Genomic DNA, 24,300 nt, shown 5'->3' with positions numbered 1-24,300 from the left:
TACAACTCCTTTTTCCACTTCTCCTTAGTTAAACTTATTAAAAGCATTAAGTTAGTAGAGTTGACACAAAAGGCCTATCAAAGATCCCAGACGTGACTTTGAAGCACCGCTGTGTCAGTAGTTGGCCTGACATCTACTGTTGTATATGTAAAGTATTGCCTATACATCAATACTGTGCTGTTTTAGCACTTAGTATGCAAAAATGAACATACTGTAAGCTAACTGTTCAGGAGTAAGATAAATGAATAAAGCTGTCAGCTCCCAGTTATAGGTAGCACATCTATAACAACAGCTTGTTTACAATCTATTCAACCAAGATTTTGGTATTAATGCCATTGTAAAGTTCTGTTTACATACTTTACTATTGTTCCGGTGTAATAATGAATGGCTGGATCATCCTGCTTAGTTGATCCAGCAGTAATTCAGCCTTCTGGTGAATACATACTGAAACATGGTTAGATTTTTACACATATGGGTTTAGCAATAGCAATATTATTTTTCACAGTGAATACTGTAGAAACATTTCTAAAATACCAATAAAAACACAATAAAAGAGGTAAATCTAGTATGCTATATAGATCACGTTTTGTGTGGGGTTTAAAATATGCTGAGGCTGTGAGTGATTTTGTCTAAATAAATATCTATTTTCAAGGAGAGGGATATTTGCAACAGTTGTATGTCAGTGTCCAATAAGTATTATTACTATGCAAGGGCAGAGGGTGTTGTATGCTGTGCCAACTGTAAAGCTCCCTGAGGCAAATTTGTGATTTGTAATATTGAGCTGTATAAATAAAATTGACTTAACTGGAAATTTAGACTCAAAATGTACTTGAGTACCAATAGTAAAAGTACTCATTATGGCACATTTCAGAATAATACATATTGATGCACTTTAATGTTGCAGCTGGTAACGGTGGGGTTAATCTTAACAGATGTATACTGTCTGGTTACTATCTATAGTAATACATCGGCATGTATGTGTTGATTATATGTTGTGTTAATAATAATAATTAATCTGAAACTGCAAAGTAACAACAGCTTTTAGAACAATGGCGGTAAGAGTAAACAAATATTTACCTCCAAAATGTAGTGGAGTAGAAATAGATAGATAGTTACTTTATTTTTCCCGCAAGGGGAAATTTGTTCGCTACAGCAGCATTATGATACAGGTAAGCAATCAAAATAAGAGTAAAAAAAAAATATTGCATGTAAAAATGAACAATATATACAATGAAATAGAATATTAAATGAACTAACCAACAACAAACAAACAACAGTGTAACGGAGTATATAGTAGCACAACAGAAAAATATAGTACAGGTACCTCACATGTCTACTGTAGTAGAGTAGTTGAGTCAATTGTACTTAGGTACTTTCTACCAATGTATTTCCCATAGACTGTATATAAGGTGTTTCCACATTTGCCGAACAGAGGTCCACGCTTGTGTTTTGATGCCCGTGAATCAGGTCAGAGTGAGAGCTCTGTCTCTATTGATGATCTCATGGTAGCCTAGCCTAAAGTGAACGTCACACGTTGAGCGGCGTAGCCAAGTTCGTCACCGTCGCTGTTGGACCTGCTGAAGCTTTCGAGGTTCTGATCGGTCCCATTTTTGTTTTGGTTCAAATCCACAGTCCGAGCGTCGGCCTCTAAACCAGTTTTCGATAAAAACATACACCGCGGGGATTTTGTTCATCTTTAGACGAACACCGGAAACCGCTCAGTAAAGCGAAAGTTGAGCCTCGAGATGAGTGTGGAGGCGTACGGGCCGAGTTCCCAGACCCTCACCTTCCTAGACACCGAGGAAACGGAGTTGCTCGGAGCGGACACCCAGGGCTCCGAGTACGACTTCACCGACTTCACCCTTCCCAGCCAGACGCAGACTCAAGGCCAGACCCAGAGCCAGCTGGACAGCCAGGTTTGAGGCTTTCACTTGTACAAGAAGGCACCTTAAAGCGCGGTTTACCGAGGTTAGCCGCGGTTAGCTCATGCTGCATGCTAGCCCGTCACCATTGGATCTAGCGTCACCTAGCTTCATGCTAGCTAGCTGGAACCGCTAATTCGCTGCTAGCTAGCAAGTCCGTTTCTTAAACTCCTAAAGTAATGTTCGGTGTCGCAGTACGTTTGTTTATTTTACTGCTCGATGCAAACCAGACACGCATGCGTCACCTTAACGACCAAAGATAAGAGTTAAGAGCATTGACAGTCTGTCAACTTATAACTAGTTAGCTGTCTTTTTCCGCGCTGCGTCTCCTAGCCGCTAGTCGTTAGCATTCAGTTTGTTTAGTAAAGCTTCTGTTGTGCTACAGGTAAACGGTCCTGATGAAGGTCTTCTCAACGGTGGAGTGGATGACTCCGTGGCCAAAGCCAGCCAGCTGTTGGCGGAGCTCAACTTTGAGGAGGATGAAGAAGACACGTACTACACCAAAGACCTGCCTCTGCACGCATGCAGGTACACAGACAGGAACCATGCCTTGATGTCTGTAGATCATAGAGGAAGTGATTATAGTATATTAGTGTTGTTTGATGATTAATCAGTACTGTATTCATAGTGCTTATTTGTTGTGTAGTCCCTGATCTTGCACACCACATGCAGGGCATACAGAACCCAACATTCATTATTCTCACTAACAGGTACAACTTGTCCGATAAGCACAGTATACTGTCAAACTGTGCTTAACTGTCTAACATCTTAAATGTCTACGTTCACATATCACTAATAAAACACAACACACCAGCCAGCTACAGTGACGGTTTTCATATTGTTATTATAATTACAATGATGCTGCCCATTCTATTTAACTCAACTGACAATTATACACAACTTCCATAATTTACGGTCCTGTAAGCATTGAATAAAGTAGACTACATTTACAGTTATATACATGCATGTGGAACATTATTTCACTGTTTAAGTCATTGAGAAATGTAAAGATATGAAAAGGAGTGTAGAATTATATTATTGTAGTTAGAATTTGTTTGTCTGGCAGCCTTAGGATAGCTTGTTGGAATGAAGACACTAAACAGATCTAGGTTAGGAGTGTTTGTCTAAGGAAAGCTAGAATTTCCAGACACAAATATGTTTTTAAGATAACACATACATAATTTGTTGTTGACAAACGCTTGACTTTTAGAAATTCCAAGTGGCAATCCTTAAGATTTCATTCCTGGTGATGTAGAATTTCTATATTAAATTGTGTTCAGAGTTTTCATATTTGTGTCCATAGTTCCATTTTTTTGTGTATACAATTTCAAGATCGTCATTTTAACTGGGAGTTTTTTAGAGTCCTGTATGTAAATTTCCTGTGAAAACATTTTTATTGTTGAATTTGTTTTTAAACACATATTACATGTTGGATACAATATGCTAACTCCTGACACTTACTATCACGTGTGTAATATTTAAATAATTCATCCTTTTGTAAAGTTAGTATGGCCTTGCTTTTGGCTAGGCACGATGTGTACTCAGGCCTTTTTGACTAAATTAATAGTAATTCAGATGCAGTTTTGATACATTGTTGTTTTTGCAGCTACTGCGGTATTCACGATCCAGCATGTGTGGTGTACTGCAATACCAGCAAAAAGTGGTTCTGTAATGGACGCGGCAACACATCTGGCAGGTATGTAGTCTCCTCATTTTCACCTGATTACCTCAAATATAAGCACCAGAACATGAAGATACTTAAATGTAAACACTCCACTAAAACTTTATATCATAATAACAATAACCAACCCTGCAATACATGTGGGTTATTCTACTGTTATCATCATTGCAATCAGCTATACTTTTGCCACACAGATGATGCTGAATGTGTATAAAGAGAGATCTGTATAATGTAGTGACTGTATACGGTCAGCTGTTGACATAATCAAGTAACGCAATAAGGAACATAACATTGTTTGAAACAGAAGTGGTCTATTATGTCTGTCCCGATTTTGTGCTGTGGGTTAATATGTCTTGTTATGCAAACTATCAATAGATTTCTGCAGCAATGCTACCAGGACAAATGTCACAGAGATCAAAGTGTGTCTGATCATTTAACTCCCTCTCTCTGAATTCCAGTCACATTGTGAACCACTTGGTGAGAGCCAAATGCAAGGAAGTGACGCTGCATAAAGATGGGCCGCTGGGCGAGACGGTGCTGGAGTGTTACAACTGTGGCTGTCGCAACGTCTTCCTCCTGGGCTTCATCCCGGCTAAGGCCGATTCCGTGGTGGTGCTACTCTGCAGGTAAGTGCGTGCTGAGCGGCGGCTTCAAACATAGACACACCGTCCTGTAAGCAGTGTTCACACTGGACAAATCCAGTCAAGAGTGTCCTTCAGGATAGCATTGGCAGTTATTATACTCTACTCTGCAGCGCACGCTAGCTAAATATGTAAATCCTTTCTTTGAAACTGGAAGTTTGTTCAGGTTTCAGCTGTTGTGTTGTCGTCAGGTTGTCAGGCATTCTGATGCCCAGGAAACAGATGCAGAGTCCCTGAAATGCCTGAATAGTCAGCCAGATGATAAAAATAACTAAATCATTAGGGATAGACTATTAAAAACTTAAACATGCTTATGAAGTCAAGAACATAATCTAAATAAACTATTTGTATTTAAACATAAAGTTAGCCCTGCTCCAAAACAGCTGTTGAGTAAATGATCTCCATTAAGATGATAGTAATAATAATAATAATTTAAAAACACTTTTCTTTTATGTATTCATCTGTACAAACTATATAATGGTGACACTGTTTCTATCTCAAACATATCTTTGGTGTCTTGCTTTCACTGAATAATATCACAACTATTCATCAACCTGTTGGATTCAACCAAAATGTGACTTGATTGTCAGACAGAAGTGAGAAATCAGCTATTTAGTCTGCAGCTGTTGTTTGGAGAACTCCCTGCTGATCTCCAGAGACCTTCATCTAGTGCCTCCTGCTCTGTGGTCATGCAGATAGAAGTACTTTGAGGAATCATCTTTAGGCAGCAAAACAAATAGGTTTTTTTCTCTTCTTTTTTTTTTCTTCATCCTTCAACTGTTGCAATAGTTGAATTACTGTCAAATTCCACATAAGCTAAGTTTCTTTCTGTATGAACCTTGTATGTCCATGCAGGCAACCCTGTGCCAGCCAGAGTAGCCTGAAGGACATCAACTGGGATAGCTCGCAGTGGCAACCACTTATCCAGGACCGCTGCTTTCTGTCCTGGCTGGTGAAGATCCCATCGGAGCAGGAGCAGCTTCGGGCCCGTCAGATTACCGCCCAGCAGATCAACAAGTTGGAGGAGCTTTGGAAGGTATAAAGCTGGGAGGCTTTTTCTTCAGGCTTTTTCTACAGGCTTTTTCTACATGTTCAGAGCAATGCTGACCGTATGGTTGAAAACTTTAAGTTCTTTACCACAGGCTAAAGGTTTGTAAGTGACAGATGCTTACAGGGACTGGTATCCACTTGTGGCATACCAGTTTTGAAAGGGATCTGCCAATATAATAAGACTTTGTGATAGGATGTTGGATGTACTTTGGATTGACGGTTGCCTTGACTTTGTGTCCCCTCAGGACAACCCCACTGCCACCTTGGAAGACCTGGAGAAACCTGGAGTGGATGAGGAGCCCCAGCATGTGCTGCTGCGCTATGAGGATGCCTACCAGTACCAAAACATCTTTGGTCCTTTGGTCAAACTGGAGGCCGACTATGACAAGAAGCTTAAGGAGTCCCAGGTACCTGAACTGCACTTCTGAGAAGGAAACTTTGTAACTCAGTGACTGCTGTTTTTCTTCCTTGAATGTCCATGGTGGTTTATATGCCGCACAGTTCAGGTGACCAAAAAAATATGTTCAGAAACCCAGTCTTCAACTATATAGTTTCAAATATACTTTCAGGGTTTTATTCTTATTCTGTGATCACACAATTTATGTTGTGCTAAATATAAAGCACAACATGATGCTTTCCCCTTCTGCAGCTGTGATTCAGACCACATGAAGACATATTGCTTAAGCTCTGTTTTTTAAGCAGTGGTCTCTAGTGTTACAGAAATAATGCCATGGTGATGTAACCTTATGTCTTTGAACCTTTTTTATACATTTTATATTTGTTTTGTTTTTTTTCTTCTGCAGACCCAAGACAATATAACAGTCAGGTGGGACCTGGGGCTGAATAAAAAGCGGATTGCCTATTTCACACTGCCCAAGACGGATTCAGGTGGTAATTCTCTGCATTTGACTTCCTCCCAGTGGTTCTGTGGTACAGATAGAGCCCCTCCCCATCTCCCACCAGTCCTGAGAATTGCACGCAATCTCCCCAAACCCTGCATTTTTTGGTGGCATGTGTGCTTGGTTTTGTTTTTGTAATGGGTTTTTGTGCGTGCACGGTACTGTATCATTTGGTTTATGAGCATAGCCCATCCTCCCCAGTTTATTTGTAGGTCTTTTTGAGCATAGAAGTGTGTCTAACTTGTGTTCTTGTATCAATCCCAGATATGCGGCTGATGCAAGGTGATGAGATCTGCTTGCGGTACAAGGGAGACCTGGCCCCACTGTGGAAAGGCATCGGTCATGTCATCAAAGTCCCTGACAGTATCTTTTACACTGTTAGCAGTTGCATATATATCATCCATCTCTGTCTCCTGCGAGTGTTTTCAGTCATAGAATACACACTGGTCTCTCCTCATCTTCCACCGCATTCAGTGTGAACTCAAAACCAAGATAGGCTCATTATATAGGCACAAACTCCATGTGTCAATGTATAGATTTAAAGGGATAGTTCTGGTGTTTTTAAGTGGGGTTGTATTAGGTACTTATCCATAGTCGGTGTGTTACTGAAAGTGTTTCCTGTTGAAAAATATTCTAAATATAGCGCACACAAATCCCTTTTGACTATAAAACTAGACTGGTATAGACCACATAATGTTTACTTCCTTTACAGCCTGTGTTTAAAGACTATGGGGATGAAATTGCCATTGAGTTGCGTAGCAGTGTTGGAGCACCTGTGGAAATCCCCCACAACTTCCAAGTCGATTTTGTGTGGAAGTCCACGTCCTTTGACAGGTAGGCCCAAATTTATACCAACAAATCCCTGTTTGTATTACTCCACATTACAGTGTGTAATAAACAGTGCACAGAACTAAGTTGTTTGCATTGTTTACAGGAGGTACTTTTGTGTAAATATGCCATTTTTATCATTGGTAAAGTAAAGATGTCTGATCAAATTCACCCTCTTGGTAAGGACAGAGATTCAAAGATGAAGAAGTGATGATGACTCACATTTGTGTTGATGCAGGATGCAGAGCGCCCTGAAGACTTTTGCGGTGGACGAGACCTCAGTGTCTGGTTATATTTACCACAAACTGCTGGGCCACGAGGTAGAGGATGTCACCATTAAGTGCCAGCTGCCAAAGCGCTTCACTGCCCAGGGCCTCCCCGACCTCAATCACTCCCAGGTCAGACCTCACTGTGATTCATCTTATTATTTTGTCATTCGTTTTCTCCCAGATTTGACAGTGGGGGAAAAATTAGTTGAGTTGTCTTGTTTACTGGGATTTATCACATACATCAGTGTATCAATATAGCTCAGCTATTTTTAATAGGTTTGAAAAACAAACAACGGCATGTGACTTAGTAGGACAAGCATTGTTTTAAGCTGGCAAAACCCCCTCTATTTTGTTACTTGTTCAGGTGTACGCTGTGAAGACGGTGCTGCAGAGGCCTCTGAGTCTGATCCAAGGTCCTCCGGGCACTGGGAAGACTGTCACCTCTGCCACCATCGTCTACCACCTGTCCCGACAAGGGAACGGGTACATTTTGTTTTGTTTTTTTCATAAATACTTAAAGAAATGTGTTATGTTATTGTTTTTGTTGTTCCACCAACTGTATTTTACATAGTTTTTCCTGTTTTAACTCTCTATGTTGTGTCTGGTTGCAGACCAGTTCTGGTGTGTGCTCCCAGTAACATTGCCGTGGATCAGTTGACGGAGAAGATTGACAAGACTGGACTGAAGGTTGTCAGGCTTTGTGCTAAGAGTCGGGAGGCCATTGAGTCACCGGTATCCTTCCTGGCTCTGCACAACCAGATCAGCAACATGGACAGGTCAGTGGCACGTAGGGAAATTTAACTCTGCACTCAAAAGTTATTGATACTTGAATTCTGCTTTGTACAAACACTAGTCACACCAGAGGCTTGGCACTCCCTAGCTATTTAACATCCTGTTCTGTCACTTTTACCTCAAACTTCACCACGTTCTCTTACTCATACTCTCTAGTCCAGATTCCTGGTACTTTTGTCGCGTATTGAGGTCTGTATCACGAAGTGAGTTCAACATACCCAGGTTATCTTTTGGTTATCTGGCTTAACTAACCCTAACAACCGTGATCCCGCTAAACGGTCCTACGAAGCTGGTTATCAACTCGGTAAATCCACCTCCAGAGGTTCTCAATCTGGTTATGAGCACGTTCACATAAAGGGGTGGTGTTTGCAGCATATGGACAAGTTTGCCATCAGCAGAGGAGCACATTTTACAAATAAAGAGAAAACTATAATATCAGACAAATACGTAAAAGTTTAACACGTAATTCTGGCTGAAAGTAACACAGTTTAAACTGCCAAATGAAGGAAGGACGGCTGGTAAGAAATTCCCTACAGTGTGAATGCATAAATACACAGATCTATAATATCACTGCTTAGACAAGAAGTTTTTCTTCAGTATCGTAGTCATCCAAGTAAAGTAATGAAGTAATCAACAATAAATGCATCTAAGCTAATAAACTGACTCCATGTCAAAATTATCCTTCCTTTTTACAGTACAGTTTTTTTTTTTACTTTTAACTCGTAAGACTCGTGCCCTAGATCACAGATTAGTTTAGTAGTGTACAACTCTAGAGTGTGTTTTCTGTAGTAACCCTGATGCGTCTTGGTCTCCCTAGTATGCCGGAGCTTCAGAAACTACAGCAGCTGAAGGATGAGACCGGTGAGCTGTCATCTGCTGATGAGAAGCGCTACAGGGCTCTGAAACGCACAGCTGAGAGGGAGCTGCTCATGGTGAGGAGCTTCAAAGTGTTAAACCAAAATAGCTCAAAGTTGAAACTCTGCTTACAAAAAGGCCCACTATAAGTTTGGAGGCACTGCTGATGCAACAAGTAGTTTCTGCCAAGCATTTTCAAACTGATTCTGGCTGTTATTATTCTGTATTTACAATATTCTGTGTAGTTGCTGTCCACTGCTCCTAGCTAAGATTGGTTAAATGCAGATGCTAAATGATGCTGTGGTATGTACATGTGTGACAATAAAAGTAGATTTACCTTTGCACCGAATGGTCCAATAAGAATACACTTACAGTTACACACCTTGGCGTTAGTAATCTCCTCATAGAAACAATTCCATCTGACAGGAGGACAAGTTGTCATAACAGTGGAAGACCCCCTTGTCTTTCATCGCTCTCGCCTGGCTCACTCTTCTGGTTAGTGGTTGTAAATTGTCATCTTTGTTGTCCAGAATGCTGACGTTATCTGTTGTACCTGCGTTGGGGCTGGAGATCCTCGTCTGGCCAAGATGCAGTTCCGCTCCATCCTGATTGATGAAAGCACCCAGGCCACTGAGCCAGAGTGTATGGTGCCTGTGGTGCTGGGAGCCAAGCAGGTAGACCTACACGCACACAGCTTAATAACAACTAATCTCCACCTACTACAGCAGGGTAACTGTAGAAGGCAGTAAAACTAATGTGACCCAGCAATTAACTCTTTGCCAAGTCCCGCCTCTTGAGCCAGCTCTGACTAGGGTAGGACAACTATCCGCCTCTGCTCTATAGGCTCTCATGCAATTGTTTCAGATTTTCTTCATTTTCAGGCTGTTTTTCAAGCTAGTCATGGTTAAACGTTGTCTGTTTTCTCTGCTGAATCAGTTTTACATCTTGGATATATCCTTCAAAACGCATATTGCGGACCCTTCTGACTGCTTCTTTAAGAAATTGCGATTTGTTTTACTAATAATAAAATAATATTTCTTCAGTTGGTGACAGTGTGGGCTTTGTGGTAGCCCTGACAGTTTGATGGAGTAGCAGTGGGGGATGGGGCTTAGCGAAAGGTCAATTGCCACTACACTATTTTCACTACAACTGTGAATGAATATCTTAACATTTAAGGAACTTGAAGGTTTTCTGTTGAAATTAGGAGATTCAAGCGGCAAGATACAGTTGGGAATAATAACGAATAGTAAAAAATAGAGAAGAGTGTCATAGAAATGTGCAATTGCTCCAGCCAGCATATACTATAATTTTTAATCAATACCTCAAATCAATTCAATTCATGGCTAACAATATGAGTTGCATCTCGCCGGGTTAAGCAAAAGTATTTTCCCTGATCATCCAGGAACAAAAACTTCTTACATTATGCTGTTTATATTAACCCAACTGTCAAACTTGTGTGACTCATCTTCCTCCTCCCAGCTAATTCTGGTGGGTGATCACTGCCAGCTGGGTCCTGTGGTGATGTGTAAGAAAGCAGCCAAGGCAGGTCTGTCCCAGTCCCTGTTTGAACGCTTAGTGGTTCTGGGGATCCGGCCAATCCGCCTGCAGGTCCAGTACCGCATGCACCCGGCTCTCAGTGCCTTCCCCTCCAACATCTTCTATGAGGGCTCCCTGCAGAATGGTGTCACTGCAGGTTTGTCAAGATTCAGCAGTTCATTAACCTGTTTGATGGAGGAGAAAATTAATTTTAATTTACCCTTTGGCTGGTACATTAGCAGGTAACAAGATCTGCAAACATTTTTTGAAGACTAAAAAAATGCAATTGTAATTTTCCTTTTCTCCTCAGCTGACCGCATCAAGAAAGGCTTCGACTTCCAGTGGCCACAGCCAGACAAGCCCATGTTCTTCTACGTGACTCAGGGTCAGGAGGAGATTGCCAGCTCTGGAACCTCCTACCTTAACAGGTAACGTCACACTTTTTCTTAGCTTACTTTGCCTAATTTACCTCAAAGCTCTAAATAATTCATAATATACAAAGTGCACTGACGACATTAACTTGTAAAGGGTTATCTGAAGCCAAACGCTAGGGGGTGCTCTCCTACAGCCTTTGCATCAAAACCAGTGTGGCTTAAATAGTTGCAATAACTTACTTGTGGAGAAAGCCCTCGCTTGTCAGTCATGATCAACAGGAACACTGAGCTCAACTCCACAGAACACTGAAAGGGGATTTCCTTTACTCAGGATCACAATATCTTCAAAATAATCTTCGGAAATTCGTAAATGAACCTAGTTGAAGGGAGGCTGGAATTCCAGAGAAGCAAGATTAAACTGGTGCATTTTTGTGTTTTCTACCTCAGTAGTATTTTATTAAATTGACTTAAAGTTGCATCAAACTCACCCAAACAAATGTCTGTCCATTTTTTGTAGCACCTTTTAGCAAGTAAAATAATCCTGATCCTTGTTTTGCAGGGAGTGCAAAGTTGAGGCACCATAGAAATGTTTAAGCTACCATTAGTCTGCTCCCATTAACTTCAGATGTTACTTTCAGAAGGCTGAGCAGCACCGTATTTATGTGATGCTGATGTTTTTAAGGACGGAGGCCGCAAACGTGGAGAAGATCACCACCAGGCTGCTGAAGGCTGGAGCCAAACCCGACCAGATTGGCATCATCACCCCGTACGAGGGTCAGCGTTCCTACCTGGTCCAGTACATGCAGTTCAGCGGCTCCCTGCACACCAAGCTCTACCAGGTAGCACACACATCTGAGACACACTCCTCATTAGAGGTGTATCAAATTCAACTTGATTTTTAAACTTTAACTATCATTGGTGAGTTCTCTGTGGTGTTGAAGAACATCTGTTCCTCTGTGTTTACGATGCTATCTCCCCCTCCTGCTCTTGTTCCGTCCCTTTATAGCAAGTGGAAATTGCCAGCGTAGACGCCTTTCAGGGCAGAGAGAAGGACTTCATCATCCTTTCTTGTGTTCGTGCCAATGAGCATCAGGGAATCGGCTTTCTGAATGACCCACGTCGTCTAAACGTGGCGCTGACCAGAGCCAAGTAAAAACCTTCTTGATGATAATTATGGCACAGCACAAATGAGATATTTTTGACAGACTGAAACAATAAGCTTTTGAATTTTATTTTATAATGACTTGTTGCAATGTGAATACACATAGTACACAGCCTGTAATAATCTTGACAATTAGATTAGACTTGCCTACTGTTTATTGTATAGAAGTGTGTGTGTGTGTGTGTGTGTGTGTGTGTGTGTGTGTGTGTGTGTGTGTGTGTGTGTGTGTGTGTGTGTGTGTGTGTGTGTGTGTGTGTGTGTGTGTGTGTGTGTTTACCCCGTCCCTGAGCAGCAGTCTTGTGTGTGCTATGAATGAAGGTACGGTGTGATCATTGTGGGAAACCCCAAGGCCCTCTCCAAGCAGCCGCTGTGGAACAACCTGCTGAACAACTACAAGGAGCAGAAGGTCCTCGTGGAGGGTCCCCTGAACAACCTGAGGGAGAGCCTCATGCAGTTCAGCAAGCCCCGCAAACTGGTCAACACCATCAACCCTGTGAGTAGAACAAACTGCTGTATGTGCACCCATCATGCTCTGGGGCAAAAATAATCACTTGACAAAATAGTCCATTTGAAGACATGTACTTGGACTCTTCAAAAAAAAAAAATATATATATATATATATATTAAAAAAAAAATCTAAATAATTGTTTGTTGAAGCTGTAAATCTGTGAATTATGCAGCTGTATGAAATGGTGATGATCTGTTGTTTTCCAGGGGGGACGTTTTATGAGCACTGCGATGTACGATGCCCGTGAGGCCCTCATCCCCGGCTCTGCTTACGACCGCAGCAATGCTGGTATTCATTTAATATGTATTTAGTGTCTTATGGTTTGACTCAAGATAATATCAACAACCTGCATTACAGTCCAGCAAAACCAGGCATGCCTGGTTTTGTTTTCTTCGTAAAACCTGATATTGAGTGTTGTTATGCACACTCTCTTTCAGCCGGACGTCCGTCCAACATGTACTTTCAAACTCACGACCAGATCGGGATGATTGGGGCAGGCCCCAGTCATATGGCCGCTATGAATATTCCCATTCCCTTCAACCTGGTGATGCCACCAATGCCTCCGCCAAGCTACCTGGGTCAGACCAACGGCCCTGCTGCAGGTACAGTACAGCACGGAGATGGTCCACTGAGCCATCACATAAAGTGAAAATAAGAACTTTGGTCCAGTTCGTTAGATTGAAAAAGTAATCGAGTCTCACTACAGTAGAATACCCCGTTATGCAAGGTTGATCGGGCTGTGGAGAGAAATGTTGACACATTAAATGAACTGAGGCAAACTACAGTGTGGACTGATGTTACTTGTTCAGGTGCTATGGTCTTGATCAAAAGTACAGACAATCTACAAGTTACAGAGACCAAATCACTTTCACATTCTGTCTTTATTGTCCACCAGCTATAATCCCCAGTGTATCCCAACCTTCACTTCCTCTTCCCTCTAGTGTAAATAACATGTTATGACCTTAAAATAATGCTTGTTACTATGTTGTTGTTTTTTTTACTCCGGTGCTGATCTTTTTATTTTTTTACCCATCAAGGTCGTGGAGCTATGAAGGGTAAGCCTGGGCGTGGCGGGCGGCAGAGGGTCAGAGGATCAGCACACCAGGGTGCCAGTCAGGGTAACGGACCAAACAGCCAGGCCAGCCAGGACGGGGCCTCCCAGCCCTTCTCCCAGGGGCCGCTGACACAGGGCTACATCTCCATGAGCCAACCCTCCCAGATGAGCCAGCCTGGCCTCTCCCAGCCGGAGCTGTCCCAGGTATCATATCACTGTCACATCGTGACACACATTGATTTTTTTATCATTATTTAGAATATGCACACAAACTTGTTAGTTTGCCCTTTGTGAAATATTGTATTGCTCATTATGTGCTTTATATTGAAGAGAATATACCTATAAAAGGGCACTTTTGACAGCTCTGCTCAAAGCCACTATTGGTTTATATAGTATTGCATTTTATTGTGCTGGTATAGTTACAATATAGTTTCATTGTACTGGTCACATTTGTTCGTAATCTGAACTGAGCAAATCCAGTAAAAGTCTTTTTTTAATATTTTACGTTTGGATTCTCATTTTGTTTTCACATGCATGATCTTCCTTTTCTTTTTTATATATTATTTAATTAGCATTGTTGCTGGGAGCCTGTCATGGTGTGATTTTCAACGCCAACGACTGCCGCATAGGATTAATTAAGAACTTAAAAATGTGTCTGCAATGATGTTTCTGTCCTCCTGTTCTCCAGGACAGCTACCTGGGCGATGAGTTCAAGTCCCAAATCGACGTGGCTTTGTCCCAGGACTCAACTTACCAGGGTGAACGTGCATACCAGCATGGTGGGGTGACTGGACTGTCACAGTACTAAAGTGTAAGTACATAACACATAGTCACTTTGTAGTTACTGCATAGTACATCTACGGTTTGCAAAGTAGTGCAGCCATTGTGTTTCATTACTGAGAGGGATGTGTTCAGTTTTATCAGTTATTTCGTCAGACTTAAAAGCTCTTATCATACGAATCACATTTTTTTTAATGTATTACTTAAACACCTCACTTAAGTCAATTTCTAATAGGCCTATAGCCAATCAACTAAAATATTTATTATCATCAACTATTGACTTTTACCTTGTTTAAGTCATCTATAGTAGTGATTTACATAAAAACACACAATTCGAATCATTAGGAAGTAAAAGTGTTTTAATGATGTATTATAAGCTGCTTAGAGCTATTGTTAAACAGTCACCCTCTCTAATATCTATTTATGTTGCTTTGAAAATATCTCCTTAAAACAACTAGATTTATTCAAGTTTCTCACCAAAAACTACATTTTCCAAGATTACATTTGAACACATCAGGATAACGTTAGAATTCACTTTCGTCCAAAACCCATTTACGAGTTGCTCAGTTACTAGCTCAGTTACTAGCTCTCCTTCTGAGGATTTCAACACAGATTTGCTGTTCACATGTATCGTTGTCAGACTAGAAAGCATCACTGCCAATCTTCAAATGGCATATTCTTACTTAATCTCGGCCAATGATGATGAGCTGTTTACACGACTCCCTTGTAATTTTCATTATCCAAAGTGCTCCCACGCTGCCGAATTCAGGCACTTTTTGGATTTTGAGATTCAGAAAGGTTAAGTAGGGCAATTTATCAGATTATTAAACAATTTAGTAATGTATCTTTTGAGCCAAATATAAAGTTCTCTTTTTAAATCATCATGTTTAGATGAAAGGTTATAAACCTGTTTGTGTCTTGCAGGTCACTTAAAGAAGGGAGCTAGGCTTGAACTGAGCTTAGTTCATCAGCTTTTTAATCTGGGAAATAATAAAAACATAAAATGGATACCTGTTTTCCTCTGCTACAACCGAAGCACCACCGAGTGAAAGCGACGGGATAGCGAAACCAAACCAATGACCAGCGAGAGAAATGAGAGGGTAGGAGACGAGGAGGGCACGAGAAGACGGGCATGGCGATGGCAAGAGAGGCCGAGTGAACAAGCGAGAGAGGCAGGGACCGATGTCCGGGCAAAGTGAAGGAGGGAAGTCGAGAAGATGGCGGCGTGTGGTCGAGCTGCTGAGGGAAACGTAGGGGAGATCTCAACGGTCTCTCGAGGGAGTCCAAATGAGGATCAACTCCCAACAAAATAATTCAGCCAACCCCTTCAACCCACAGCCTCCAGGAAAGGAAGGATCTCATCTTCAAGATGGAGGTCGAAGCTTTCTAGCTGAATTTGAAGAACTTGTTCTCCAAAACTTGCAGGGGGGACGATGACAGAACGCCATCGAACAGGAAACACAAAATCCTCATGCTAAAAGTCGGTTGGTTTCTTAACCTGTATCTCTTGAATTTGGTTTATCACGGGAGGAGAGCAGCCCAAAAAACCCCTCAGCAGCCTCTGAAGGAAGCAGCAGTCGACACACCTTCTCGGAGAGGAAATAAAAACACGGTTTCTGTGCTTGAGTCTGAGATTAAAGAGCCTTGAATTGAACCTTTCATTTGCCTTGAGAACCACTGGCTCATTCACGAGGTCTTTAACGGGGTGGTTTTGACCACACGTCAGTGGTGGAGGGGCACTGGGATTTCAGACTGTTTTTCAAGGCATGACGCGCAAATCCCACCGATATCGTGACCGTCATGGGACAGTTTTTTCTTCTCTGAAGTACCTTTCTTATTACAGAGCACAAAGTTGCAAATAAGTCATTGAAACTATCAATAACGACCAGCATTGAATATTCAACTCAATGTCATTTGATGTTTCAGCGAAGGCTTATCTTTATTTTAATCTTTTGGAAGCAGGGGGTCATCGATGTCCTGCTGTGTACGCTTAGATTGGCAAATGCTTGAATGCTTTGCATTGATTGATTACTCAGGGGATTGTGGACTGTTCTCACTCATCACACAACTCCCTGCTTGAGGTGAAAGAAACCAAACAAGAAGAGGAAAGAAGGATGATGGCGGTCGAGGCTTACAGGCGGTCGTGGCAATCAATCCACCAGAGGTGAGGAGTAGAAAAAGGAAGGTGGCTGAGGAAGAGAAGGATAGGAGAGTTTCCACATCTGGAAAATGACTTCAGTTAAATGTCGAGGGAAACATGTGGCTTTAGGACCGTGAAGTCCCAATACGTGACCACACATTAGATGTTAACCCAGTGTCGTTTCACACAGCATTTTGATTTTGTGAATAATGTTCACGACACACAATATAGCCAAGCTGATGGCCATGTTGTCCAGCCACTCAACTCTTGAGATAATCAGGGTTTGACGAATTAAGGCGTTTACAAATGAGAAAAATATAGAATCTCAACACAACCGATGTGATCTGAAAGATCTTTGGTTCCTGTGTGGATGAAACTTTACTAAACCCCACTTACACACAGTGAATATACCATCAGTACTGATTAAATGATGGCCAGCAGATAAAAGAAAAGTGAATGAGAAACCTGAATCAGTGCCTATAACCAATCACCTTCAGATAAACAGCTGCAGCACAAGCATGAATGTAGTTAAAAATCAAACTACCAGCATAAACAAACCTTCCAGACATCAGAGGGCTCAAATAAATCCACAGAAAAGGACTTGATGTATTTTATTTTTTTATATAGAATCAGGCCAGCTAGAGATGAGGTCAGTGAGTTTGCAGCTGGGTTGTTCCTCAACAGGATGGGTGGATGGAAAAAAAAAAAAGCCACCTTCCTTCCTTCTATGTGGAGTAAAACAAAACGAAAGCTGGTAGAATTTATTTTTCCTTCTGTGGACTTTTGATTTGTGCTAAGCTGTTCTGCCTGCATTATGTATTCCTTGTAGATTTATGTGGATCCTAAACCCTTTTCCTGAAGAACTGTGTGAACCTGAACCTTGAGTTTGATCCAAACTTTGCTTTTGTCGGAGGATTCGCCGCTTTGTGTCACATTTTGTCCTGATGGGTGTTATTTAGCCATGTTGTGTAGTTTTACTAAAAATCTGTTATTGTAGCAACTTGCTGACAACAGGAATTAGGCGGACGCCGCTTTCCTGTCTTCATGAGTTTTGCATCTTCTCCTCAAACTCCGAGGGATTGTAGTTTTCTTTTTAAACTCTTCCAGGAAAGACGCTTTCTGAACACAGTAAGAATGTACTCCACTGTCGTTTCTCACCTGCTTCTCATTTCAGCAGACATGTGACAATCATGTTGTAGGTAGACGTTTCCATGTTTAATTGACTTAGTAATAGTTCTGTTTTGTTGACATTGTGCGAATCACTCTTTAGTGCAATGAATTAGTTTCCCATATAAACCCGTTCCACTGAAATCCTAACATGTTATAGCTTTAAGAGCCTGCTGCCGTAATATTATTGCTTTGGTGTTTTTCCAACTTCTGAGCCACAATGAAATGCAACATCTGCAGTGATCAATGAAGAAGTGATTCAGTTGTAAATGGGTTGTTAAACATTTGCATCCAAACCCTTCATTCTGTCAACATGCAGGGATCGAGAGCTCAGCGTGATGTAAATGACTATTTGAAACATCTTTGCTGTGAAGTTTCATCACGTGATGGTGGTTCCTTGTTAAACTGAATCAATAAAGGCTGTCAATTTGAGAAGTTTTGATGGTGTCAAATTAAGATTCAAATTTATTTGCAGATGCTCACACGAATATAAACATACGGTATTGTACAGTAATAGAACTTTTATTATATACATGGGTTACAACATATTTCAGGCTGTTTTCTGTGCTGCCTTTTTCTTTTTCATCTGTTTTCTCTGGGTCAGTTTCTTTTTCAGCTGTCCACGTTTCTGTTTCTGAATGCTCTCCTGGATTTTCTGTTTAAACATTTTCTTCTGACTCCGGATCTTCTCCAGCTCGGCCTTCCTCTTAGCCTCCAGGTCTGGATCCTGAGGAAACAGTATGATCACAAATCAACGACAGGAAAATTCAAGTCATTGGCAAAATCAGATCCTCATACCATTTTAGTTTGTACTCAGTAACATGAACTGATGTTTTGTAGCTTCATCTTGGTGTTCATAAATTAAACTTGACTTTGCTAAAGTGTGCCAGCTGCCTGATTAAAAAAAAAAATGTAACTTACCTTTCCCTCCAAGATCAGCTGTTTCCTCTTGTTGATTTCCTTTTTCTCATCAAAATCTGTTGACTCGAGTTTCTACGACGCAAAAAAAGTTTATCACAAAAACATGTTAGTGAGAAGATCCCTTACAAATAGTGTCCAGTCTGAAAACTGCATGACTGAGGACTTTGTCAAAGAAAGGTACATGTTTTTCATGAATTTAGAAGAAGAAAAGAGCGTCCGTACTATTTCACACTCCCGTCTGGTCACATTGACCTGGGTGAGGATCTTCAGGACTTCTTTCTCCACCACAGGATATTCCTTCAGCTTCGTCTCTGGAAACACAACAGACCAGATGACATTGAGACACTAACACATACTGGAGTCCTACAACACAAACTGAGACCCGTTACTTTCAGCTTTGTGGGGTTCCTGGTAGCTGGTTACGGCCAATGTAATTGTGTGATCTGGTCCAGGATCTTAACACACCGTCTCAACGGCTTCCTGTCATTTTCAGTTTTGTAATATAAGCCAACTATAAAGAATTAAACATTTATGAGGAGCTACTCGTCATATTGATGATTTGGAAGTAAGTGTGTTGCTGGATAAATAAAGAAGAACATAGGTATAAAAAGTCACCAAGCTGTAAAGTGCTGGTGATCTTTCACTAACCAACTATCTCCCCATTAGGATTGTTCTATCTGCAGATGTTCTCACTGCAGGCAAAACTTAAAATGAGCTGGCAGTAAAACATTTTTAAAAAAAAGTTAGTCGAGTTCTGAAATCACTCACAAAAGGAAAAGGTCTTGTCCTGTTAAAAACATTTTAATTCAGCCTTTACAAGCAGGCAACTTACTAATCTGTCCTTCGATGGAGTGGACCAGGTGGATGTCGTACTGCGTCACCAGAGTGATGGACACTCCATTCCTCCCTGCAGAAGAAGAAAACCTCGTCATGTATCAGCTGCATGTATTTTAGACGTCATATGATCCAGAGCAAGTACGTGGATGATGTTGGGCATTTCTGATCTTATCACTAACAAAGGACAGTTGAGATTTACTAGGAAGTTGATAAAAAGGTTACCTGCTCTTGCTGTTCGTCCGACTCTGTGGATGTATATCTTGGGGAGGCCGGGGGTGTTGTGGTTGATGACGACCTGGACAGTTGGAATATCCAAGCCCCTGTGAGTCAGAAAGAACAGGAGGGATGTCACATGAAACTGTGTGACAACTTGAGGAAGAATTGATGGATGTTGAACTTTTAAAAAATGAAGACTGCCTGTCAGCGGCGCTTCTTACCTGGCAGCCACGTCTGTTGCAATCAGGATTTTGAAGACGCTGGCCTTGAACATGGCAAGGTTTGCGAATCGTTGTTTCTGGTTAAGATAAAGAGCAAACGTTCATTCTGCGAGCCTCATTCACCTGCTTTAATCCCTATACTCTCACAAAAGCTTTGTGCTCTCTAAACGTCTGTGTCCCTTTAATGAGACACAAGCTTGTCAAGGAGCTCTGAAGACAGGCAATAATGAACACATCACCAAGTTGGAGGAAATCTCTGCTCACAAAGCAAAGTCAAATTCTTCGTCTGTGCAAATTTGGATACAGCCTCTCTGATACTTGGTCAATCATAAATCTAAACACTACCTTCAGCAGGCCTCCGTTTCTAAAACTCACTCTTTCTCTGCGATCAGGCAGCTGCCAGTGTCACGGTGATGGATTAATAAAGTCAGTAAATTGCACTAGTCTCACCTGTTTCATCATGGAGTGCAGGGAGATGGTTGGAAAGTTAAATTCCCGCAGCATCATAGTGAGGATTTGGCAGTTCCTGTGCAAGAGACAGCTAATTATTTCATGTAATGTGAACCAGACCAAATCAACAACATTTATGGCTACGGATCACACTCAGGTTCAAGTTTCAAAGACATAGAAAAATATATTTTCACCGTGTAAGCTGAATTTCTATCCACCTGCATGCTATAGGTAACATACAAATCACAATCAAAAACTGCCGCCTCAGCAATCATCGTATAGTACGAGTTGAATCAACAGCATACTACATTACAAGTTTCATAAAGGCTACACGGTTTCCTTCATAAACCCTGCATCTCTTTAGGGTATGACTGTCCTATACTATATACTGTCCTGGCACTATAGAAGGTATTTTAACTACTTCCTGGCTTCTTACTTGCACGTGTTGGTGAAGATCATGATGGACCAGTCATCATGCTCGTCAGTAAATGTCTGGATCAGGTGGACCAGGTAGGCGTCCTTCACCTTCTCTGGAGTGAGGATGTACCTCTGGTCCAGCTCCTCCACTGTTCGTGTCCTGTGAACAACAATATTTCAATGTTCCCTAGAGATAGATAGATTTTCTGTTGCCAGTGAGGTCAGAGGTCATAGTGCAGAACAGAAACCCGGAAGCTGGTATTGATTCAGGCCAAGTTTTAGAAGAAGTTTGTGCAAGGAGATTTTAACGTTACTTTGACAAGTGTAATGATCAAATCAGAAGTGGAAATCTGCTCCACAGCACTCAAAAGCCTGTGTGCTGCAGTCATGTTCAGCCAGTCATTGTTCTTCCCTCATCAAAGGTGAGAACAATGAAATCAAGCAGCGATATTGTTTGGTTCTGCACCTACTTTTATTACATTATCTGTTCAAACTGAATACACCTGCATGAGTTCGTAGCTGCTTTCTGCACGTCTGAACCCTGCAAAGGGTCTGAGTGTTGGTAAACCCAGCAGAACGCTCATTCAAACACACTTGATGCCCATTATTTGCACGACTCTGCCGTACATCCAAAGGCATTTGTGCAAGAGACATGCTTCAGTGATTAGTTGCACCTCAGTTCAGATGACAGGCAAACAGATTTTCCGGGCTGGTGCTCCTGTTTTATAAATATCACACAAGATTTCTCGCAAAGAATGCATCTGAAATGAGGCACAAAAACTTCCACCGTTTTTAATGAAAGGACCTGAAATAAATAGATCTATACCTACAAATACACTGAATAAACTTCTGCAAACAAAGATTGAAACACAGGTCAAAGTGAGACCTGTAACGCCCTGTGAATTTGCTAAATATTTCTAATAGCAGCAGGTTACTCACTCTGATGTGCTCTCCCAGAAGAAAGGTTTGTTCATGGCGATGTTCTTCAGCTCGTGCAGCGTGTCAGTGAGCGTGGCGCTGAACAGCAGCGTCTGCCGTTTAGCTGGTAAAATCCCCATGATCGTCTCCAGGTCTTTGGTGAAGTCAGTACAACCCTGCTCCAACAGCCGGTCCGCCTCATCCAAAATCTGACAAACACAAAAACGATGTTACAAACCGTATGAAAAAGTAAATAGAAATACATTCATTAAAAGAATTCAAAGTACTGACTTCAGCACAAGATTTAGTTGTAAACTTAAAAATGCCTGCCAACTGAGCAATATTATGTTCATTAGCTGTTTAAAAGACAGCAATAAACGATATATATGATAATCTGGAGTTTCATATGGTTTCAAAATAAAAAGTATCTTATGAAGTGTATGAGAAGAGAAAAAAAAGCCTTATCTTGCACACACAGACTTTTCTTTTGCATACTAATGTATTTATATCCTGGTATTCCTAACATAACCTAACAGATCTGAACTATATGAGAGCTATAGCAGAGACAAGGCGTTGAAACCGGTGGTCCTTCCTGAACTCACAAGAAACTGGATCTTGCTCATGCTGAAGGTGTTGGAGCTGCGGATGTGATCAGCCAGCCGTCCGGGCGTCGCTACGACCACATGTGGTTGGTTGGACAGCTCCATGGCCTGGCTCACCATGTCTGTGAGAAACACAACAACAACAACAACAACAACAACAACACTGAGGAGAGGCTCAGATATTATTTAACAGTAACTAGCAGCAGTTTTTCATTTAAGTTTCTGCAGGGCTTTAAAACTCAATCAGACGCTCATAATAAATGATTACCCATTCCACCAACGACGATGCAGTCTTTCAGACCCAGCGGCTTCCCCAGCACTCGAAACTGCTCTGCAATCTGATAGGCGAGCTCCCTGCATGACATCACACATACAACAACATCAATGCTGTTCATCTTAACTTGAGGCTTATTTAGGTCTGACATGCCAAGGATGTGACAATTAAGATTGTTCAGCTTAGAACCATTGAAGCTAACCTGTCCTTTACCACTCGTGTTTTAGATCACAAAAACATTTAATCTTAATCAACATCTGGAAATGACACAACCTGACATGACCAGTAGTGAAAAGGAAGAAGAACCATTAAATAAACAAGTATATGGAAGATGGAGCTTTCTTTAAGAAATAGCAGAGTTCCCATAACAGCACTGACCTGGTAGGAGTGAGCACCAAGCAGAAGATGCCATACGGGTCCTCTGACAGTTTCTGCACCACTGGAAGCACAAAGGCTGCTGTCTTCCCACTTCCGGTCTTAGCACAGCCCATACAGTCCCGACCTGGGAGGAACAGCACCGTCATTCATCTGCTCTAAAGTCTGGTTTAATGACTTACCACGATTAAACTTAAAGTATTATAATACTTTCCTCATCATGGGAGCTAACCCAAACTGAAAAAACACATTTATAGTTGTAGTTGATTACTAATTATGTCTATTTTGAGGGAGAGAGCCATGTGTTATTAATACACAATAACAACAACTTAAACAAACTAAGAGCTGAGTCACATTAATGATAATCGCAGAAAACTATTGTGTTAGCTAATTTTGACTATTTATCTTCCTCTAGGTGTTTGCCTTGCCTGATAACAACTGGCCATTTAACTAATTGATACCTTTATCAATGGAGATCTGCATTACTTCTCGAGTCTCGTCCAAAAGTAGTCCAGAAGATATTGACATTACAGCTAGATGGCCTGGTGATATGTTTAACCTGATGAGTGAACAGAGGCTGTCTTACCTTCTAGTATAGCAGGCATGCAGTGTTCCTGGACAGGAGTGGGTTTGTTGATTCCCAGCTGTTTACACTGTTTAACCAGCCAGTCCGCGAGACCCAGCGACGAGAAGTCCAACATGTCTAATTTATCTCGTTCTCTGGGTAATAGATGAATAGTTCCGTGTACTTAATTTTACAAAATGTTAGCTGAAATACTCTATTTAAACGTACAGTAAAACATCCTCGTGTATTACACCGACCGTCGCAATGTGATTACGTAACAGTACGACGTACGTATTTGTCTTCTTCTCCAAGTTGCGGCAGACTGGGGGTAGCGCATGCGCGGTAATGCCCTCTGCTGGTCACATGCCGGTTGAAACGAGTATTTTGTTGGCCCTGCAGACATTTTGAACGTGATGTCAACGACGCCAAAGTTTTACTTTAATCACATATTTCGATAGGCTGACCACACCGTTATTCATAAATCAATTATCTCCTTTTAACTTTAACTTTTAACTGTATTAGGTTAGTATTTCAATACGGTCACATAGTACATGTTGGTAAAGAGTATAGGCCTTTGTATGTCCAGGCCTAATATATTTTAAAAGTAGCAATACCAAAGTGTAGAAATACTCTGTTACAAGGGATCAATAAAGTCTTATCTGTATTCACAATATTACAATAATACAACATGATTTACTTGTTGTTATGTTTTGAAATATTAATCTGAATCTGCAGAGTAACTTGTAAATAAAGTTCATCAAATGAATGTAGTGGAGTACAACATTTTCCTCTGAAATGTAGGAGTATACGTATAAAAATGTAAAAAGTAATTAAAGTAGTGAGTTG

At 41.2% G+C, this 24,300-nt stretch overlaps 2 protein-coding genes across 5 annotated transcripts; one reads left to right on the top strand and one right to left on the bottom strand.

Annotated features, from left to right (window-relative positions):
* The first annotated feature begins 1,526 nt into the window (after positions 1–1,526).
* On the top strand, positions 1,527–18,098 carry LOC137890743 (regulator of nonsense transcripts 1). Of its 4 annotated transcripts, none has more exons than XM_068734936.1 (24): positions 1,527–1,916; positions 2,308–2,450; positions 3,529–3,618; positions 4,062–4,229; positions 5,100–5,280; positions 5,540–5,701; positions 6,098–6,185; positions 6,458–6,556; positions 6,919–7,027; positions 7,260–7,419; positions 7,655–7,773; positions 7,902–8,066; positions 8,900–9,014; positions 9,468–9,611; positions 10,417–10,630; positions 10,784–10,901; positions 11,530–11,686; positions 11,854–11,996; positions 12,328–12,502; positions 12,724–12,805; positions 12,955–13,119; positions 13,555–13,775; positions 14,260–14,382; positions 15,388–18,098. In XM_068734936.1, the coding sequence occupies exons 1-23, from the start codon at positions 1,746–1,748 to the stop codon at positions 14,377–14,379; spliced, it is 3,309 nt and encodes a 1,102-aa protein (XP_068591037.1). In that variant the 5' UTR covers positions 1,527–1,745; the 3' UTR covers positions 14,380–14,382; positions 15,388–18,098. The 4 variants fall into 4 exon arrangements, with proteins under 4 accessions (XP_068591037.1, XP_068591039.1, XP_068591038.1 ...); XM_068734938.1 differs by having other exon boundaries at positions 6,098–6,224; positions 15,276–18,098; XM_068734937.1 differs by having other exon boundaries at positions 1,528–1,916; positions 6,098–6,182; positions 15,276–18,098.
* ddx49 (DEAD (Asp-Glu-Ala-Asp) box polypeptide 49) lies at positions 18,095–23,734 on the bottom strand. The gene is made up of 13 exons (XM_068734939.1): positions 23,476–23,734; positions 22,893–23,016; positions 22,509–22,594; positions 22,241–22,362; positions 21,660–21,847; positions 20,740–20,880; positions 20,304–20,379; positions 19,854–19,930; positions 19,639–19,736; positions 19,412–19,486; positions 18,802–18,890; positions 18,580–18,651; positions 18,095–18,385 (listed from the first exon to the last, which is right to left on the bottom strand). The coding sequence occupies exons 1-13, from the start codon at positions 23,588–23,590 to the stop codon at positions 18,209–18,211; spliced, it is 1,440 nt and encodes a 479-aa protein (XP_068591040.1). The 5' UTR covers positions 23,591–23,734; the 3' UTR covers positions 18,095–18,208.
* Between the last annotated feature and the right edge of the window lie 566 nt (positions 23,735–24,300).

This window comes from Cebidichthys violaceus, unplaced genomic scaffold (assembly GCF_023349555.1).
Source record: "Cebidichthys violaceus isolate CVI_PGR_0920_01 unplaced genomic scaffold, fCebVio1.0.p SCAF_68, whole genome shotgun sequence".
NCBI lineage: Eukaryota > Metazoa > Chordata > Actinopteri > Perciformes > Stichaeidae > Cebidichthys > Cebidichthys violaceus.
This window is presented reverse-complemented; position numbering and strand designations above follow the sequence as displayed.